At 40.5% G+C, this 18,174-nt stretch overlaps 1 protein-coding gene across 4 annotated transcripts in view; it reads right to left on the bottom strand.

Moving 5' to 3' along the window:
• pcnx1 (pecanex 1) overlaps nucleotides 1-18,174 on the bottom strand; it is a 248,492-nt gene that overhangs the window by 183,663 nt on the left and 46,655 nt on the right. For all 4 annotated transcript variants that reach the window (XM_048537155.2, XM_048537157.2, XM_048537158.2 and 1 more), the window contains exon 2: nucleotides 2,110-2,318. In XM_048537155.2, the coding sequence (XP_048393112.1) occupies nucleotides 2,110-2,318 (209 nt within the window). The remainder of the gene's footprint in view (nucleotides 1-2,109; nucleotides 2,319-18,174) is intronic.

Raw genomic sequence — 18,174 nt, 5'->3', positions numbered from 1 at the left:
AGCTTCCTCAAATAAACATAAAAGATATAATGGCGCTCAGGATAACAATGATCTTCTGGTGTGCTGCCCAAATGTTATCCTAAACTAACATTACTGAAGCAAATTACTTGGTCATTAACCTCATTGTTGCAAACAACAAGCTATCACAAGCAAACTGCGTGTTAAATTCCCTATATTACAACCATGACTATACATCAAAATTACTGTAACGGATCTTGGGATGTTCGAAGATCATAAAAAAGTCACTGGACTTCAGGCAAGGTACTACAATAACAAGGAAAATATCGCACTGACATTTAAATTTAGGGTTTGATTTGTGTCATTACACCTTGTACTGAAGCTGAACTCGTGTATGAGACTGAGATTTCTTACGTAGTCAGACTGAAGTGATTTTGAACTAAGTTTTGAACAGTTGCTATTAGTATCATCAACATTATATATTACACTGGAAATGTCTCAGGACCATCTTAGAAAGCATTTTTGAATCATTAATCATCACATTTCTTAGTACATTTACCCCGTGATGTACCAATGGAGAGGTTTGTTTCATTCTCTTTTTTAAACAAGGAAAATATTCAGCTGAATTGAACAACTTTTTAAATGGTAAGTCTGCCTCACAGTTGGTAAATACACTTAGCGTTGTTAAAAGTGTGGTCCATATTTTGAATATTGATTCTAAGAAAAAAATTGTTCTCATGAAGAGGATCCTCTAATATATACAAAATGTCTTTTTCTTCTTAATAGCAAACTCAAAGCAAATGTTATGGGTTTAATGCAGCATTTACAGCATTTTGTGGCAAATACTGTCGGTATTTTCCACCACAATTTAGGGATTTCAAACTTTGTTGCAAAACCCATTTCCATGATTTCACAAGTTTGACAATCACTCTGGCGTCGTGATAGCATTTTTACCCGTGTGTCACAATGTTATAGGCTCAAGGTCACCTCTAAGTTGACACTTCAATACAGTACTAAGTGAAAGATTGTTGTCAGTTGCACTGTCTTTGGGATGGTCATTAAACTAAAGACCCATCTGTCATCTGATGTGAACTACCAAGATTCTCATGGTGCTATTCAAAGTGAAAGAGAGTTCACCTCCTGGCCAACACTCATCTCTCAACAAACACCACTAGAAAAATATTTATGAGTCATTTGCCTCACTACTATCAATAGTTACATACAAGTTGACTGCAAAGTTTGCCTAAACAATGACAGTGACAGCATTTCAAAAGTATTTAATTGACTGTTGAGCATCCTGTAATAGCCAAAGGGCACGTATATAAATGCAAGTTCTTTCTTTCCATAATTACAGGTGAACATTACCACAGGAACACAACCCTACAAAACAGGTCGAGCTAATTCTTATTGTGTATTATTCTAAGTGTATTCAGCCTAAAATGTGACCATTATCATCGGCTCTCAATGATTTTGGCATACATCTTGTCACTGCACAAAACTGAGAAGAACTGCATTATTGTGCCAGACGTTCTAAAACACAATTATGGAGGAAACTAAAATTTATCAAAAACAGTGACCTTCCCAAAACAATGCAATGTTTTTAACTGCTAACCCAACATCATGAAACATCTTGAATCACACGGAATACTTTCAAATGTCATATCTCTTACAACATAAGAATTGCGTGAAAGCTACTTAAAAGATTCCCTTATTTCCAAACGCAGATTTAGTAACACATGAGAAGTGAGTAAACTTGATGTTATAATCCAATGTCAGAATTCAAAGTATGAATAGTAAATGGTAAATTTTAAAGCACAGAATCAGCTTTAAGCATTGAGGAAATGCTTCACCCAATTATACTCAAACCTCGATGGAAAAATGCAACGATAATTGGTAGCTCTTAAACTTGAAGAATTACCAGACAATTCAGACAGCCAAGGAAAATAGACTCTTGATAACTGAGTCTGGTAATTTGCAATAGATCATTTCAGGTAATCTCTTTAGTCTTATTTTAATTCTGGCAATGAGGGAATCACTGCCTGGGAAAATTTTAATAACTTTTCAAAGTAATCAGGTACCTAAGTTAATATTTTTGAAAACAGTTGAATCTTTGATGTATTATGTAATGACTGCATTCATTCACTCACTCACCCTGGTCCGTTGCCGTCACCTCTCCTTGATGATCCATCCTGTTGCTCAGTTTTTGCATGTCTCTCAGGTACCTCACTGCTGCTTTGATCCACAATCTCACCTTCATCTAATGCATGGTGCAACCGATAATTCACTGTTTTAAGGACAATAAACACCGCTGCTATAACAGCACTGTAGCTTCCGACAATGATCATGCTTGATGGAAGGGCCTGCAAGAGAATGAAAGAATGCAAAATGTTAAGGAACTTCAAGCAATGTTTTATAGGATAGAAATACAAAAAGAAAGTCAACTTTACTCCAATTATTTTCCTACGACAATTTTCTGTCTGTTCTGCATAGGGTCACTTAAATAATAGAGGGAAGCTTTCAGGCATCAATGTAAGTTACAACAAAATTAGTAATAAAAGTGATTACATCTCTCCTTCCTACCAGCAAATATCCAAGCATACATCTTCATGCCTCTTTACAGTTTAACAAAAGTGAAAGGTCTATTTGCAAATCCAAAATAACTAACTGCTGATCACACCTACTTGCTAACTATTTACCTAAAAATTACATATATATTTTCTATTAAGGAAATTTAAAAAATGAATTTATATACCACTTTGCATGGCACCAGATTTCCCAAAGCACTTTACAACCAATGAAGTGCTTTAATAAGGCTGCCATTCTAGTAAGGCAGGCAACCAACTAGTACAGAGCAAACATCCACAAACAGCAATACAATAACATTCAATGCATCAGAACCACAATGTCCATAACACCTGTCTGGCCTTAGGACCGGCACTTCAATATTCTGTGGTAGAGAATTTTCAGGCAAGAGTGGGTTGGGGAGATGGTACAAAAGAGGAGGTTGCACTGCAAAATTGAACAAGGTGCTAATTACTGCAATAAAAAGAGGGTTATATACTGAAGGTTCCTACATTGAGAGAAAACTGGTAGAACATTAAAGAAACAGGAGGCAACTACATTATTGAGAGTGCACAATAGCACGTCATGAAGGGATAGAAGAACAGATACATGTCAAATCTCAGAAGTGTAAAAGTAATAAAGGTGAAGTTTTGCAATACTGAAGCAAATCTGGCGTTATTTTGTAGAACTGAATCTATTCTTAAACATTTTTAAGCCAAATGAGCAATGAGGCATGTTTGTAAAAACTCTGCGGCAAGAGCCTAATCTCAGGTTCTATTTAATATGACCAACTATTGAAGAAAATTATTGCAAACCAAAAAGGGACTTCATCAGCCCAAATATTAAATGGGAAAGAAAACGCGTGTAAGGCTCAGAGGGTACAGAGTTTGATTTGATTTATTATTGTCACGTGTACCTATGTACAACAAAAAGTTTTATTCTGCATGCAGTACAGGCAGATCATACATCAGGGTGCATTAGGGCAACAGAGCAAAGAGTGAAGAATTTTATTGCTGCAGAGAAGGTGCACAAACAGCGAGGTCAACGTTAGACTTATAATTTACTAGGTCCCATTCTGAAATCTAATTACGTATAAGCATACGTATAAGCACACGTATAAGCTTTCGTACCTTCTGCTTGATGAAAGAGTCCTGAAGAGATTATATCTAGAGTGGGAGGGGTCTTTGATTACGTTGGCGATCTTCCCAAAGCAGCAGGAAGTGTGCATGGAGTCAACGGATAGAAGGCTGGTTTGCTTGCTTGATGGACTGTGGTCACATATCTCTGTGGTCTGACTGTTCCAGGAAAAACAATTGCCATACCAAGCCATATTGCATCTGCATTGAATGCTTTCTATGGTGCCTCTATAAAATATTGGTAAGGGCCTTTTCAGACATGCCAAACTTCCTTAGCCCGCTGAGGAAGTAGAGGTATTGTGATAGCTTCTTGACTGGAGGATCAACTTGCGTGAACCAGGACAGGCTGTTCATGATCATCATTCCTATGAACTTAATGCTGTCAAACGTCTCCACCTCTGTACCATTGATGTGGACAGGAGTGTGCCCTCCATCTGGCTTCCAGAAGTCAATAATCAGCTCTTTCAATTTGCTTATACTGAGGGAGAGATTGTTATTTTTACATGATGCCACCAAGTACTCTAGCTCTTTTCTGTATTCTGTCTCATTGTTGTTTGAGATCTGGCCTACAACAGTAGTGGCATCAGCAAACTTGTAGCTGTTCCAAATGAGTTCAGGAGAGCTTACTAAACCAGCAGTCAAAGTCCTATGGGAGTGTACAGTGTTGGACATAATTTTGGTAATAAAACTGGGCAAGCTGGAGAAGCGTCAATGGGAAGGCATGTCAATGATAGCAATATAATTCATTAAGATTTAAGGTAGTTATAGAAATGGAGGAAGATGGACTGGAAGTATAAGGCTCTGAACACTATACCAAACATGGTTACAGGTCAAGCGCCACACAATGGGATTAAAGGAGATAAGTGCACAATGACCAGCACAGATACGGCCAGCTGAAGGGTTTTTTTCCATACTGTAAGCCTCCATACATCACAAACAGCACTTATGACAAGACACTCTGTTTCTCTACCAGGAAGCATCAAAACTAGTTTAAATGAGAATGACAGAGATCCAGAAGCTATTAAATTCACAAGTGTAAGGCATTGCTAACCTGGAGGCATCACCAAACTTAAAGGATAGAAAGTAGGTCTACAGACAACTGAAGCAAAAGTCGAAAAAAGAACTCATGACCGAAAGAAAAGATGGTAGATAAAAGTTGCACAGGAAATGCAGCCACTCCGAGACATTGATGACACGTGTGGATTCTTCAGCGCGTTTATGATAATCTACGGTCCAAGGACCCACATAACTAGATCCAGTGCTGAAATACCCAAAAAGTGGCAGTGAAACACTCTTGACTTGTATACTTAATCTCATCTCCCTCATTTGGAAAGGGGACAGAATGCTAGTGGATTCTCAAGATGCCATAATTGTGAATGTCTTCAAGAGAGGGGAGAAGGCCAACAGGAGTACCTGCTGATTATTGTGCCTGTTGTCCAGCATTGGCAAGGTCATTGCAAAAATTCTCCTCATTCATCTCCTCTCAGTGGATGAAGAACTCCTAATCCACAATGCGATTCCATCAATCAAGACGCACAAATTCAATAGACACACAGATAGCAGCAGCAGTAATTAGATTAGATTAGATTCCCTACAGTGTGGAAACAGGCACCTCAGCCCAACAAGTACACACCGCCCTTTAGAGCATCCCACCCAGGCCCATCTCCCTATAACCCAAACACCCCTGAACACTACATGGCCAATCCACCTAGCCTGCACACCTTTGGACTGTGGGAGGAAACCAGAGTACCTGGAGGAAACCCATGCAGACACAGGGAGAATGTGCAAACTCCGCGCAGACAGTTGCCCGAGGCTGGAATCGAACCTGGGTCCCTGGCGCTGTGAGGCTGCAATGCTACCCACTGAGCCACCAACTGGGAAAGATATGGAAAGTTCTCAAAAATCAGGTGCCCACAAAATTACATCACCGTCTGCTATCTGCTGAATAACAAGTGGAAGCTGTGATTTTCATCAATGTACCCATCAAAAATCCAGTGTGGAAACCAGGGTCGAGTGAGGCTCCACCATTGCACCAATACTCTTTACCATCCTCCCTGCCAGAACACTCCATCTCATCTCCATGAAACTTTCTGCTAATGGGGAGATAATCAATAGGACAAGCAAGATACTGTTTAACCCAAGGTATCACACAGTGCAGATTCAGTTCCGTCCGAGCTGTAGTATGCAGACAACTGTCAAGTGCACACAGAGGACAAGCTTCAAACTATCATCAGTGCATTCACAGCGGCACATGAAAGAATAGACCTAAACATGCTGAAGACAAAAAAAGTCTTTAAACAGTCTGCCCAGTCCATATAATCCCACAAACGCCATCAAATCCACCCTCACCTCCCATGACTATTAAGATCCACAATGAGGTATTGGACAATATGGATTAATTTCTAATATCTTGGGAGCTGCCTCCCAGTGAAGACAAACATTAGCGGTGAAATTTAACATATACTTCAGCACAGCCTTTGGCAATGTGAGAAATAGAGTGATCGAGGACAAAGACCTCAAACCCAACACCAAGTTCATCATCTACAGGGCTACAGTTTTACTAGCCCTCATGTAAGCTTTAAAGAGATGAACAATATACAGTAGCCATCGAAAACCTGAAGAGAATTATCACTAGCGATGCTACCTCAAAATAATGCAAATCTAATGGCAGGATAGGCACTCCATTATCAGCATCCTCTCTCAGGCCAAAGTCCCCAGTAGTGTGGCACAGGTTAGTCAATCAGCTACATTTTAGGCACATCACATCCTCTGCATGCCTAACACAACTTCCAAAACAAGCTCTCATCTCCTGGCTTCATCTTGGCAAATGGTTACTAGAAGGGCAGAGGAAACACTTTTAAGTTCATCTTTAATACCTCCGTGAAAAATTGCAATATGCCACTGACTCATGGGAATCTCTAAAACAAGACTATGCAAAAACAAGAAGCCTCCATAAAGTTTCCAACCATTTGAACAGGTCCAGATAGAGGTCAAGTGGACAAAGTGTACAAATCCACCGCAGGATCCACAACATCAGACTGGAAGAAAGCCTCAATTATGAGGAATGGCCTGAGAATAATAACAGTGATGGATACTCTGCTTTTGTGATGTTAATTTAAAGGTGAACTCTTTCTAAACAATGTCTTAAGACCTTTGACATCCATGACAGAAGACAGACAGGGCCTCTGTTTGATGTTCATCCAAAAGACCCCCACCTCAGGCTCCTCTGCTCCAACACCCTGGTAAATCTTCTATGCGCCTCTCCAGTGTAATCATATACCCCCGACAATATGAATTCCAGGACTGCACACAATGCTGTAGCTGTTACTCAACCAGTGTTTTGTGCAGTTCCAGCATAATCTACCCAGCTCTTAAACTCTGTGCCTCAGCTAGTTAAGGCAAGTACCCCGTAAGTGTTCTTAACCACTTCATCTAAATGTCCAACCCACAAATTTTCACATCATCTGCCAACTTATTAAGGCAGAAAGGTCGAGGATAGGAGAAGGAGGAGGCCATTCAGCACTTCGAACCCGCACCACCATTCATCACGATCATGGCTGATTGCCCAATTCAATAGTCTAGTCCTGCTGTCTCCCCATAACCTTATATCCCATGTGCCCCAAGTGCTACATCTAGCTGTCTCTTGAATACATTCAATGTTTTGGCATCAACTACTTCCTGTAGTAATGAATTCCACAGGCTCAGCACTCTGGGTGAAGAAATGTCTCCTCATCTCCGTCTTAAATGGTTCTAGCCCGAATCCTAAGACTGTAACCCCCTGGTTCTGAACACACTCACCATTAAGAACATCCTCCCTGTCTCGTCCTGTTACAATTTTATCCCCCTTTGTTCGTCTGAACTCCAAAAACATACAACCTTAAACGAGTCAATCTCTCCTCATACATCAATCTCACCATCCCTGGAATCAGCCTGGTAAACCTTCACTGCACTTCCTCAAAAGCAAGAGCATCCTTCCTCAGAAAAGGAGACCACACCTTCACATAATATTCTAGGTGTGGCCTTACCAAGACCCTGTATAACTGCAAAAAAAATCCCTGCTCGTACTCAAAACCTCTTGCAATGAGAGCCAACATATCATTTGCCTTCTTTACTGCCTGCTGCACCTGCATGCTTACCTTTCCTGACTGGTGGACAAGGATACTCAGGTCCCGCTGCACAGTTCCCTTTCCCAATTTACAGCCAGCCATTCAGGTAGTAATCTGCCTTCTTGTTTTTGCTTCCAAAGTGAATAACCTCACATTTATCCAAATTATACTGCATCTGCCATTGAAGTGCCCACTCACCCAACCTGGCCAGATTATGCTGAAGGACCTCTGCATCCTCGTCATAGTTCACCCTCCCACCCAACTTGATATCATTTGCAAACATGGGCATGTTACATCTTGTTTCCTTATCCAAATTATTGATATATATTCTGAATAGCTGGGGTCCCAGCACTGATCCCCGTGACAAGCAGTAATGAGTGGGGTGCCAATTTGAAAACAACCCATTAATTCCTACTCTGCTTCCTCTCTGCCAACCAGTTTTCTATTTATCTCAATACATTTTCCCCAATCCCATGTGCTTTAATCTTGCGCAGTAATCTCTCATGCGTGATTTGGTCAAATGCTTTCTGAAAGTCCAAATATACCTCATTGACTGGCTCCCCTTTGTCAACTCTACTAGTTACATCTTCATAGAATTCCAACAGATATATCAAGCATGATTTCCCCTTCATAAATCCGTACTACCCTCTGTCTGATCCTACCACTGCTTTCTAAATGCTCCACTATAAAGTCCTTAATAATGGATTGAAGAATTTTCCCCACTACCAATGTTAGGCTTACTCGTCTTTAATTCCTTGTTTTCTCTCTACCTTCCTTTTTGATTCAAGTCTAAATCATTCCTATACATCACAAACTGCAAAGGCCTCAATACTAATTTCCGCAGACCCTACTAAGACTTCCAGACAGCAAAACACCCCTCAACCATCATTGTCTGCCTCCTGCATATCAGCCATTTCCGGATCCAAGTAGCCAAATTTCCTTAGATTCCACAGGCTCTTAGTTTTGCTTTAAGTCTTCCATGCCAGAACTTATCAAAAGCCTCGCTGAAGCCCATATAAGTTATGTCAAATGTATCACTCTCATTTACACACCTAGTCAGCTCTTTGTAAAATTCAATCAGTTTGATCAGCTATGGCGTCCCCTCAATAAAACATATTGACTATTCTTTATTACTTCATGTCTCTCCAAGGGTAAATTAGTTCTGTGCCTCAGAATTGCTTCCAATAGTTTCCTCACAATAAGATTAGACCGACCGGCCTGTAGTTTCCTGGTTTACCCTTCCTTCCTTCTTAAGTAAGGGCATTACACTGTCTGGCCTCCAGTGTTCTGGCACCTCTCCTGTGGCCAGAGAGGAATTGAAAACTACTGCTAGAGCCACCACTACCACTTCCCTTGTCTCACTCAACAGCCTGGGGTCTGTTGCATGGGATCCTAGAAATTTAGTTATTTTTTTAAGGCTCCCAAACCCTTAAAATCCCTCTCTATCAAAGCTAATTTATTTAATTTCATCATAGCCCTTCTCTGATTTCTATATCCACCCTTCCTACTACCTCACACAAATGACCAGTGGTCCTTCGGGGATCTTTCTCTTGCCCTTGTTATCCTGTTACCCTTAATGTACTTGCGAAGTAACTTGGCTCAATCCTTTAACTTACTTGTTATTATGCTTTCATGCTTCTTTTTTGCTCTATCCCAATTACATTTTAAGTTCCCTCTTATACACTTTATACTCTTCTAGGGCTTCTGCTGCTTCGATCCCTCACTATCTGCCATAAACTTCCTTTTTCTTTTTATTCAAACACATATATCCCTCAATTTCCCGGGTTTTCTTTTAGCTTTATTGGAACATGCCTGCCTTGTACTTTCTCTCTTTTCTTGAATGCATCCATTGCTCTGATACAGAATCACCTAGAAGTATCTGTTGTCAGTCCACTTCAGCCAATTCATATCGGTCCCTATTTAAAATCAGTTCTCAGTTTATAATTTTGATTTTACATAACAATCTTGAATATAATGGAGTTCCAATCATCTCCAAAATGTTGCCCCAGATGCTTCAACAACTTGGCCAGTTTCATTAGGTCTGGTTTTCTTCCAATTGTAAAACATCAGACATGGTGTCAAGAGGGCAACTCTTAACTCATTTTGAACTTGAGTAACTTGGGAATTTGTTAATAGCAAAATGATTCGCTAAACTTCAAGTTATTTATCATTTGCATTTCATTTATAGCTTTCAACATCCCTATGGAATTATTAGTCAAAATCTCATGACTGTCACAGTAAAAAAACACATGACATAAGAGTCCTACAAAATATTTGTTTCATTCTTATGTTTAATTTGCAATGGATAAGCCAAGAAAAACATGAGCTTGTGTTCAATCTTCATTCTAATTAGCAACTGAATAGCAATAACAGAAAAATTACACTTCAACTAAAGTTGAAATCAATTTGTGAGCAGTTCTGTAGCCACAATGATTTTTTTTTAATCTTTAAGGCCTGGCTTTAGAATGAATGGGTTCTGTACATTTCTATTGGGCTTTTGTTCATTTAGAATTTGCAAACCAGTAATATAAATAACGGGGCCTCAAAAGTTTGTTACTGTATTCTAGAACTTTACTTTTTTAAGATCAAAGGAAATGTCCATAGCTGACATTGGAAGACTTCTAGTTTCATTTTGACTTGTGAGTGGGGCAGTCCTGCAAAGTCATAGAGTCAGAGTCACAGAGACGTGGAGTCATACAGCATGAAAGTAGACCCTTCCTTCCAACTCGCCCATACCAATCAGATATCTGAAATTAATCTCGTCCCATTTGACGGCATTTGGCCAATATCCCTCTTAAACCCTTCCTATTCAGATGCCTTTTAAATGTTTTAATTGTATCCGCCTCCACCATTTCTTCCAGTAGCTCATTCCATACACTCACCACTCTTTCTGTGAAAAAGGTGACCCTTAGGGACCTTCTAAGTCTTTCCCCTCTCACCTTAAACCTATGCCCTCCAGTTTTGGACTCCTCCACCCTGGGGAAAAGATCTTGTCTAGTCACCCTATCCCTGCCCCTCATGATTTTATAAACCTTTACAAGGTCAACCTTCAGCCTCCGATGCACCAGGGAAAATAACCACAGCCTATTCGATCTCTCCATATCACTCAAAATTCTCCAACCCTGGCAACATCCTCATAGATATTTTCTGAACTCTTTCCAGTTTCAGATCATTACTCCTATAGCAGGGAGACCAGAAACAACCGCATTATGACCTCCCAACTCCTATACTCAATGCACTAACTAACAAAAGCAAACACGCCAAACGGCTTCTCCACTATCCTGTCTAACTTGGACTTAGGCTGTAGACCTGGTTGCCTGAGAACAGTAGGGTTATATTGATAGGTTACCTTAGAGTGAAGACTTTAGTGCTAGACGCAGACCAGATGTGTTTGGATAAAAGGTGGGTCAGGGTGGAATGTTCTTCAGAGAGTTAGTACAGACTCGATTGCTTCTTTCTGGATTCTGCTAATGCTATGCATTTCAAGTAGATGGTTTAGATTATTCTGTTTTATTTTCATTGCTTTTGTCAGTAAATTTCTATTTTATTGTTAAAACAAAATCTGCAACATGGCATGCTTGCGCACAGAGAGATAATATTGCTAAAACTAAAACAAATAAAAATATAAAAATCAAATCAACCCAGATTCCTGACTGGGATCTGATGTGTCTGGCAAGAATATCAGCTGGCATTGTTGTTCTCTCTCTCTCTCTCTCTCACACACACACACACACACACACACACACACAAAAAGGTAATAAATCATTGCTATGAACATGGAAAAATGTGTTTGTAATGCAAATCTGGAGTTTGTAGAAACCTAATTGAAAAGGTTCAACCAACTTATGGAGAGATGGCAATGGATTTGGAAGCTGGCAACTAATGCAAGTACTTGAGAAAAATAAATTTCAGTGATGGGGTGCTCATAAGCATGAGCAAAATGATCAAAAGGTAAAAACCATAAACAAATAGAGATTCCAACATCTGCAGTAATTTGCTCCTACAGGTTGAAAAGATGGGTATTTAAAAAATGGGTAATGATGAGTTTTGAATGTATGGAGGATGAGCAAAGGGAACCATTTAAAATACCAGTACACAAGAGGGACAGCTTGATGATCAATAGCTTAATAGTTACAACAGTTAAAGGAAAAGGAACTCAATTGCATGCAGGAGGACCCAATTGGGGAGTAAATGCACAGAAACTACAGAGAAATTAAGTGAGTTTTGTGAAAGGACAGGGCAAAGAACGGGATGAAATATAGCATGGTGGGGAAGGAAAGGGGTAAGCAGCAAAAGTCACGAGAAACCTGGTGGCAAGGAAGTGTATAAAGATCCTTTTGGTCATTATTAAAAGCCAGAATACAAAAGGACATGGTAGCTGGTAGTGGACAAGAAACCAGGATATAATTTTTCTCTCCAGGATGGTCCGACACAAGTGGTTGACCTCAGCAAAATAGTATAACTCTCAGCACCACTTGATTTCGTCCAGCAACACCTCATGATGAGTTTGTTGCGTTCAATGATTTTTTTTTAAAAAGTGTCACTGCTACAGCTAGTATTCACTCCCCTTCCTTAATTGTTCTCAATGTAGTGGTGAAAAATCCCCTTGAACCACTGCAGTCCATCTTGTGTAGGTGTATTCACAACACTGATCAGAAGTTCCAGCTTTTTGACTTAGTAGCTGTTGGAACCATATTGCAAATCCAAATCAGGATGGCGCTTGAAGGTGACAAATTCCCAAGCATCCACTGTCCTTGTTTTCCAGATGACAGAAGTCATGGGTTTGGAAGGTGTTATCAAAGGGGACTTGGTGAATTCCTGTGGTGCGTCTTGCATATTGTACAAACTGTTGCCAATGTGCACTGACTGTAGAGGAGTAAATGTTTATGATATTACTATATTGATCAAGTGTGTTGATCGTCCTGCATGGTATCTTGAACATTGCAACACTCATCCAGATAACTAACGTGGTATTCCATTTCATTCCTGATTGTGCCACATTGGTGGTGAGTTCATCATCTGAAAATTCCCAGTCTCTGACCTGCTCTTGCAGGTAAGTATTTATATACAAACCAAGAGAACTACAGATGCTTAAATCAGGGACAAAACCAAAGTTCTGGAAAAGCTCAGCAGATCTGGCAGCATCTGTGGAGGAGAAAACAGAGTTAATGTTTTGGGTCCAGTGACCCTTCATCAGAACTGATGCGTGTGTAAGTATTTATATAGTTTGGCCAGCTCAGCTTTTGGTCAATGGTGATCTCTGGAATGATGATGATGGAAGCTTCAGCAATGTTAATGTTATTAACATTAAGTGAAAATGGACAGATTTTCTCTTCTTGGAGACTATCATTGACCAGCACTAGTTTGGTGCAAAGTATTACAAGCTACATAATTCACAAGCCTGAATGTTGATCAAATCTCAGTGCACATAGGTACTGAAACAGTGCATGCTCATGTGCAAACAGTGAACATTCCGATTTATGACGTTATGATGGAGTTAACATCACTGATGCAAGTAGGTTAAGACAGCTGGATCTAGGAAGCTACCACAGAAAAGTTCCTATAGTGATGTAAGACGTCTGTAAGCTTTCAGTTTTTTAGGGATAAAGGACAACAGTAGTCCTCAGGTGGAAGCATTAAATTGGGATGGTGAGAGGAGTGGGAAGAAGAAAGAGGCCAACTACCACAATATTGAGGAAGAATTGGGGAATGTAGATTGGGAAACAAGTGTTTGAAGGTAAATCCACATATGGAGTGTGGGAATCTTTTAAAAGGCCACTTAGAGTTCAGGACCAGCTTGTTTCTGTGAAAATCAAAAATAAGGATGGCAAGATTTAGGCACCTTGGGTGACAAGAGAAATTGGGAGCTTCAAAAAGAAAAAATAGGTACACAAGGTTTCAGAAACAGAACACAGACTGAGCCCTCAAAAAATACAAAGATAGCAATAAACAGCTCAAACAAGGAATTAGGGGGTTAAAAGGGGCAATGAAACAACTTTGGCAAACAGGATTAGGGGAAATCCCAAGGAGTTTTATACATAAATAAAAGGAACAAGAGGGTAGTGAGGGAAAGGGTAGGTCCACTCAAGAACAAAAGGAGGGAATGTTTGTATGAAGACAGAGCAGGTGGGTGAGATCTTTATTGAAAACTTTGCGTCAATATTCACAAAAGGAGAAGAATTTAGTGGATGCTAAGTCTCGGGAGGGGTATGTTGATATTCTAGGACATGTCAAGGCACCAAAAAAAAAATGTTGCTGGGTGTTTTGAAAAGCATTAAGGTAGGCAAGTCCCCAGGATCTAATGGGGTCTATCCCAAAATCCTGAGGGAGGCAGGTGAGATAGCTGGGGCCTTGTACAAAATCTTCACATTCTCTTTGGCTATTCTCTGGGACCTGGCCTGTCAGCAATGTTTCTTTGTTTAAGAAGGGCAACAGGGATAACATGGGCAATTATAGGCCAGTGAGTCTTTGGTCAGTGGTAGGGATGCTGCCGGAGAAGATTCTTAGAGATAGAATTTACTCACATTTGGAGAAATATGGAATTATTATCGATAGGCAGCATAGTTTTGTGTGGGTTTTATGAAGAAGTAACAAAGATATTGATGAGGGCAGAGTAGTAGATGTTGAATATATGGACTTCAGCAAGGCCTTGGACAAAATCCTTTAGTGCAGGTTGATAGGAAAGGTGAGGTCACATGGGATCTGCAGTGAGATGATAAGATGCAAACAGAACTGGCTTAATTATAAAAGACAGAGATTAGTGTTGGAAGCCTGCTTTTCTAACTGGAGATTTGTGACCAGTGGTGTTTTGCTGGTGGTAAGACCCTGTTGTTGTAATGTACATAAATAATTCGAGAGAATGTAAGTGGCTTGATCAGTAAATTTATGGATGGCACAGAGATTGGGGGAGCTGCAGTTAGCTGAGGAGGATTGCCCGATATAGACAGGCTAAAGATTTGCAGAGAAATGGCAGATATAGTTTAACCCAAACAAATGCAACGTGATTAATTTTTGGAGATCTAATGTAGGAGGGAAGTGTACAGTAAATGGTAGAAGCCTTAACAGCATCATCGTTGTTGTAAATTCATCCACAGGATGATGGCATCACTGGCAAGGCCGAGCACTTATTGCCAAGAGGGCAGTTCAGAGTCAACCACGTTGCTTGGGCCTGGAGTCACATGCAGGCCAGACCAGGTAGGGTTGGCAGTTCCCTTGCCTAAAGGATATTAGTGAACATAGAGACCACAGAAACACTCACAGGCATCTAGCCACTCAGGTCCACAGTTCCCTGAAAGTGGCTATACAATTGGATAAATTGGTCAAGAAAGCATATAGCATGCTTGCCTTCATTGGTCAGAGCACAGCATACAGAAATTGGCAAGTTGGTTGCAGCTGTATAGAAATTTATTTTGACCACAATTGGAATACTGCGTACGGTTCTGGTCGTCATGTTATGAGGATGACAGACGCTTTGGGTAGGGTACAAACTGGTTTACCAGGATAGTGCCTGATTTAGAGGGTATTAACTAATGAGGAGAAATTGGACAAACTTGGTTTGTTTTCACTTTGAATGTCGAAGGATGAGGGGGCAACCTAACAGAAGCCAATAAAATTTTAAGAGGCATTGATAGAACAGATAGCCAGTGTCTTTTTCCCCACAGTAGTATCAATAATTTTCAGGTGAAAGGGGTAAGTTTAAACTGAGAGGCAGTTGTTTTTTTCTTTGCAGACTAGTTTGAATGGACGTGGATAAAACAGCAGCATTTAAGAGGCATCTTGAGGAATATGAATAGGCAGGGAATACAAGGATGTGAAATTCAGAGACAAAACTTTTCAGTTTTGAAAAGGCATGTGTCGGCAGTTTCTTCGTGGGCTAAAGGGTTTTTGTGCAGTACTGTTCTTTGTTCTTTGATTTCTTGGAGCTCAAATGATTGGCCTCCAACAACTACAATAATCTTTTGTGCTAGGTAGGACTCCAGCAGTGAAGAAATTTCCCCTGGCTCTCATACTTCAATTTTCCTCAAGCTCCTTGATGCCCTACCTCAATTAAATTTTGCCTTGATGTCAAAGGGAGTCTCTCTCATTTCTTCTTCTTCAAGTCAACTCTTATCTATGTTCAAACAAATACTATGTTGAGATCTAATGTTAAGTGGAATTGGCAGAATCCAAACAAGCAGTGCGCAGAATTTTAAGCAGGTTCTGCCTGATAACACTCTGCCAATGAGGGACAATAGACTGGTAATTGGCTGGATTGTAATTTGTCCTTGTTTTTAAATGGGCAATTTTCCACATTGTTTAAGCTTGGCAAGTGCAATAGTGAGGAACTAAAAAAGAGCCTACAATGTATTGTCCACTTGGCATTCCTGGTTGAAGATGGCTACAAGTTCTCCAGTCTTACGTTTTTACTGAAGTGCTGGTGCCCCCAGCCTTTCAGCATAAGGATGGTCATAGCTAGCCAGAGGAAGGAGCTCTATCTCATTGGCCCCACCATTCATGACTAGCTACAACAGGACTGCAGAGCTTTCATCTGATCTATTAACTGTCATATCACTTTGCTGTCTTTTTTTCTAAATTGTTTCATAAAATACTGGTGTTCCTAATCAGGCCAGCATTTATTATCCACTCCTAACTGACCTTTACAAGGTGGTGATGTCATGCTTCTACTCTTTAGTGTGTTGTAGCCTAACTAAATTAGCATTTCATTGCTGCTATGCATTGCACTTCTTGGTATATTCCCCTCCATTCGTCTTTGAGCCACAGTAGCTTCCCCAGCGTGATGGCAAAGGCAGCCAGAGTGATTTCTCAGGCCATGAAACAATAGATTTCTGTTAAAAAACCAAAAGAACTGCTGATGCTGTAAATTAGGATGAAAAACAAAGTTGCTGGAAAAGCTCAGCAGGTGTGGCAGCATCTGTGGAAGAAAAAGCAGAATTAACGTTTCAGGTCCAGTGACCCTTCCTTAGAATGTTGTTGATAGATTTCTGTTGTTGGCCGACATCAATACCTAGTCTAGAGCTGCTCCGAACTTGCCCTTATAACATCAGTAGTGTCACACAACAGAGGATGCCCTCAGTGTGAAGTCAGAACTCAGTTTCCATATGGGCTGTGCAATAGTCACTACTAACTGTAAATTAATGGACAGATGTATAGATGTAAGTTAGTAAGAAGAAGTCTCCCTTCGATGCTGGTTCTTTCATGACCTGCATGGACCCAGTGTGACAGACATGTCAATCAAGACTCAGCCAACGCAGTTATGATAGTACAAAGCCATTGAAATATAGCTAGAGTGCATTCAGTGCCCTTGTTACTCTTGGTGTGCCTTCCAAAGAGGTCTGATTCATTGCACTTGTCTGTGTGCATGGGCGTCTGTGTGTGTGCGTGCTGGCATGTGTCAGGGGAGGAGCAAGATAAAGTTGGCCACAATCAGAAGGCTTTCTTGCCCATTTATAACACAATACCACATCTTTGTCAAATCCACCAGTGAAGACAGTGTCATTATCACCATCCCGTCATCTCCCCCAGATACTAGTGTGGGGAACTTCACAAAGCTGGCAGGGCAGCACATAATTTTCTTGCACCTAGGTTAATGCCTTGTGGTCCATGCCTTTATTCCTATGCCATTTGTTTGCAGCAGCTTTATACAATGAAGTGAATTGGCAGGCCATTTCAGTGTACAGTTAAGAGTTGTGGGTTTGGAGTCAGATGTAGGTTAGATCAGCTAATCAGGAGATTCCTTTCAATGACGGATCGAGCAAAACCAATGGGCTTTTCTGACTCTCCAGTAGTTTCCTGGTCACAATGGTTGATGAGTAGATTTTCATTCCCAATTGAATAATGGAACTTGAATTCCTGCAGCGGCCAAGGTGGCTATGAACTCATGTCTCTGAAGCGTGTGGCTGAGTTTCTTTACCGTAAATACAAGATCATTACCATTGTGCTCCTATTCACATCTACATCCTGTGGATTTCAAGAGACAAAAGATGGCAGCTATGCCAATGATGATCACTAAAATGGAGGACAATAGACATTTCACTGGGTACAAGGTAAAAAAAAGTGGATAAGAAAATTACTGATTGCTGAAGTGCTGAATCGGGTGCAGGAGGGCAACGGTGCAGGAGGTGGTGAGAGGATGCAGATGGTGAGACTACAAAGGAGCAGTGGGAATTAGACTTGCTACTGTTGGAAACATTGCAAGTAAAGAGGCCATAACAAGTCATGAAAGGAAAAGTTTATATGGAGTGCAAAGGTTTAGAATGAGCAGAAGGGCAGTGAATTCAGAGGTCACCATGAATACGCACCTTCCTCAACTGAGGAATGGAGTCCCTCAGATTAAATCACCACTAGTTATCTCACTCTAATGGCAGAGCAGCCCTCTGGTCCTGTAGAACTATGGCAACTTTATTATACAATGA

The sequence above is a fragment of the Stegostoma tigrinum genome, chromosome 10 (genome assembly GCF_030684315.1).
Source record: "Stegostoma tigrinum isolate sSteTig4 chromosome 10, sSteTig4.hap1, whole genome shotgun sequence".
Taxonomy (NCBI): Eukaryota; Metazoa; Chordata; class Chondrichthyes; order Orectolobiformes; family Stegostomatidae; genus Stegostoma; species Stegostoma tigrinum.
The sequence above is the reverse complement of the archived record's forward strand: the minus strand, read 5'-3'. Positions and strand labels throughout refer to the sequence as shown.